Source organism: Calidris pugnax, unplaced genomic scaffold, assembly GCF_001431845.1.
Source record: "Calidris pugnax isolate Ruff unplaced genomic scaffold, ASM143184v1 scaffold188, whole genome shotgun sequence".
Taxonomy (NCBI): Eukaryota; Metazoa; Chordata; class Aves; order Charadriiformes; family Scolopacidae; genus Calidris; species Calidris pugnax.
Window position 1 is genome coordinate 10,202,498 of NW_015091257.1, and position 1,503 is coordinate 10,204,000.

Genomic DNA, 1,503 nt, shown 5'->3' on the forward strand with positions numbered 1-1,503 from the left:
TGGTGCTGGCCCGGGCTGCCGGGACCCCGCCGGGACCCCCCAACCGCCCCCCGCGGAGGGGCCGCACCGCCCCGCTCTGCTCCGCGGCCGGCGCTTCACCGCGCTCTTTATTAAGGTTTTTTAAATCCATAGGAGATATATGAGATATATTTTCACGTCATCTCCAAACTCCCACGCGGGAAGGGTAGTCCCCAGCTCCGCGGGTCCCCGTCCCCCCCCAGCCCCTCGCTCCTCACCCTCCCGCGGCGGCTTCCGCGGCTGTGCGCGCACACGCACGGACCGGCGGACGGACGGACGGACGGACGGACGGACGGACTCACCCCTCCCGGCACACGTGGACGCAGCGTCCCCCTCTGCCCCAAGCCCCCGTCCCCACGCAGCCCCATCCCGCCCCGCACACTCACCGCGTAGCGCAGCGCCGGCTTCTCGCTGAACACCGAGTCCCCCATGGCCGCGGGGCCGCTCCCTCCACACGGCGGCGGCGGCGGCGCTGGGCGCTGCTCTGCCCTCAGACGGCGGCGACAGCAGCGGCGGTAGCGCGGGGGTTCCCGCCCGTTCCCCCCCCCAACTCCTCCTCCTCCTCCTCCTCCTCCTCCTCCTCCTCACCGCTCCTGCCTCCACCCCGCCCCGCCAACCGGCAGCCCCTCGGTAGAGCCGGGCGGCGGCAGGAGGAGGAGGAGCGGCGGCGGTCTCCCTCCTCCCGCCCAGCCCCGGTGACTCCCCCGCTCAGCCCGTCCGCACCTGCGGGCCCTCCCGGCGGGTTACCGGCGTCCGGAGGGGAGAGGAGGGAAGCTGGTGGGTACCCAACCCCGGCTCCCACCGTCCCGGGCGGTCCCCGACGCCGTCTCCGGTCCCGTCGGGCAAGGTGCCGGCCCAAACCCCCGACCCCCTCGTCCCCCCGGGGGAAGCACACCGCCAGCAGCAGCTGGAGCTCGGCGGGACGGCCCCAGGTCCCTCAAGGGAGGATCCGAAGGGCAAGGAGAGAGGCGCAAACAAAACTTAACTTTCTAATTCATGTTTTTCTAACACACGATTTGGGAGGACTGGCTCAAGGCTCTCGATCGCGTAGGCTTTGGAAAGCAAAGCGCTACTTCACAGCCCATTCCTCGTTTTGCGCACCCACGTTCACACAAGCTGCAGAAAGTACAATCTGGGAGGACTGGCTCTCGAACACATAGGCTGTGGAAAGCGAAGCGCTACTTCACAGCCCATTCCTCGTTTTGCGCACCCACGTTCACACAAGCTGCAGAAGATGCAACAAATTCTGAAGGAAAATCGCATTCTGCTGTGTTATAATTAGTAGTGACTTCTGTGCGACTCGCCCGGGGGAGACTATGGCATCTCCATCAATGGAAGTGTTTAAAAATACATAAACCTCCCTCGGTTAGGCATGACCTCAGCAGAATGAGGCTAGGGACGGGCTAGATGATTTCCTGAGCCCTCTTCCATCTTTTTAATCATTTTTCAATGCTTTGCACAAATCTTTGTTAGCACAGTAAACCC

General features: G+C 64.5%; 1 protein-coding gene across 2 annotated transcripts in view; it reads right to left on the reverse strand.

The window, feature by feature from the left end:
• The window catches only part of ARHGAP6 (Rho GTPase activating protein 6), a 366,400-nt gene that overhangs the window by 185,852 nt on the left and 179,045 nt on the right, over positions 1-1,503 (reverse strand). Inside the window, exon 1 of one of the 2 annotated variants that reach the window (XM_014960396.1) lies at positions 405-520. The exons of the other annotated variant lie outside the window; for it this stretch is intronic. Within the exon in view, the coding sequence (XP_014815882.1) occupies positions 405-449 (45 nt within the window). The 5' untranslated portion in view covers positions 450-520. Of the gene's footprint in view, positions 1-404; positions 521-1,503 lie in introns of those variants that run through there. 2 annotated transcript variants of the gene reach the window in all.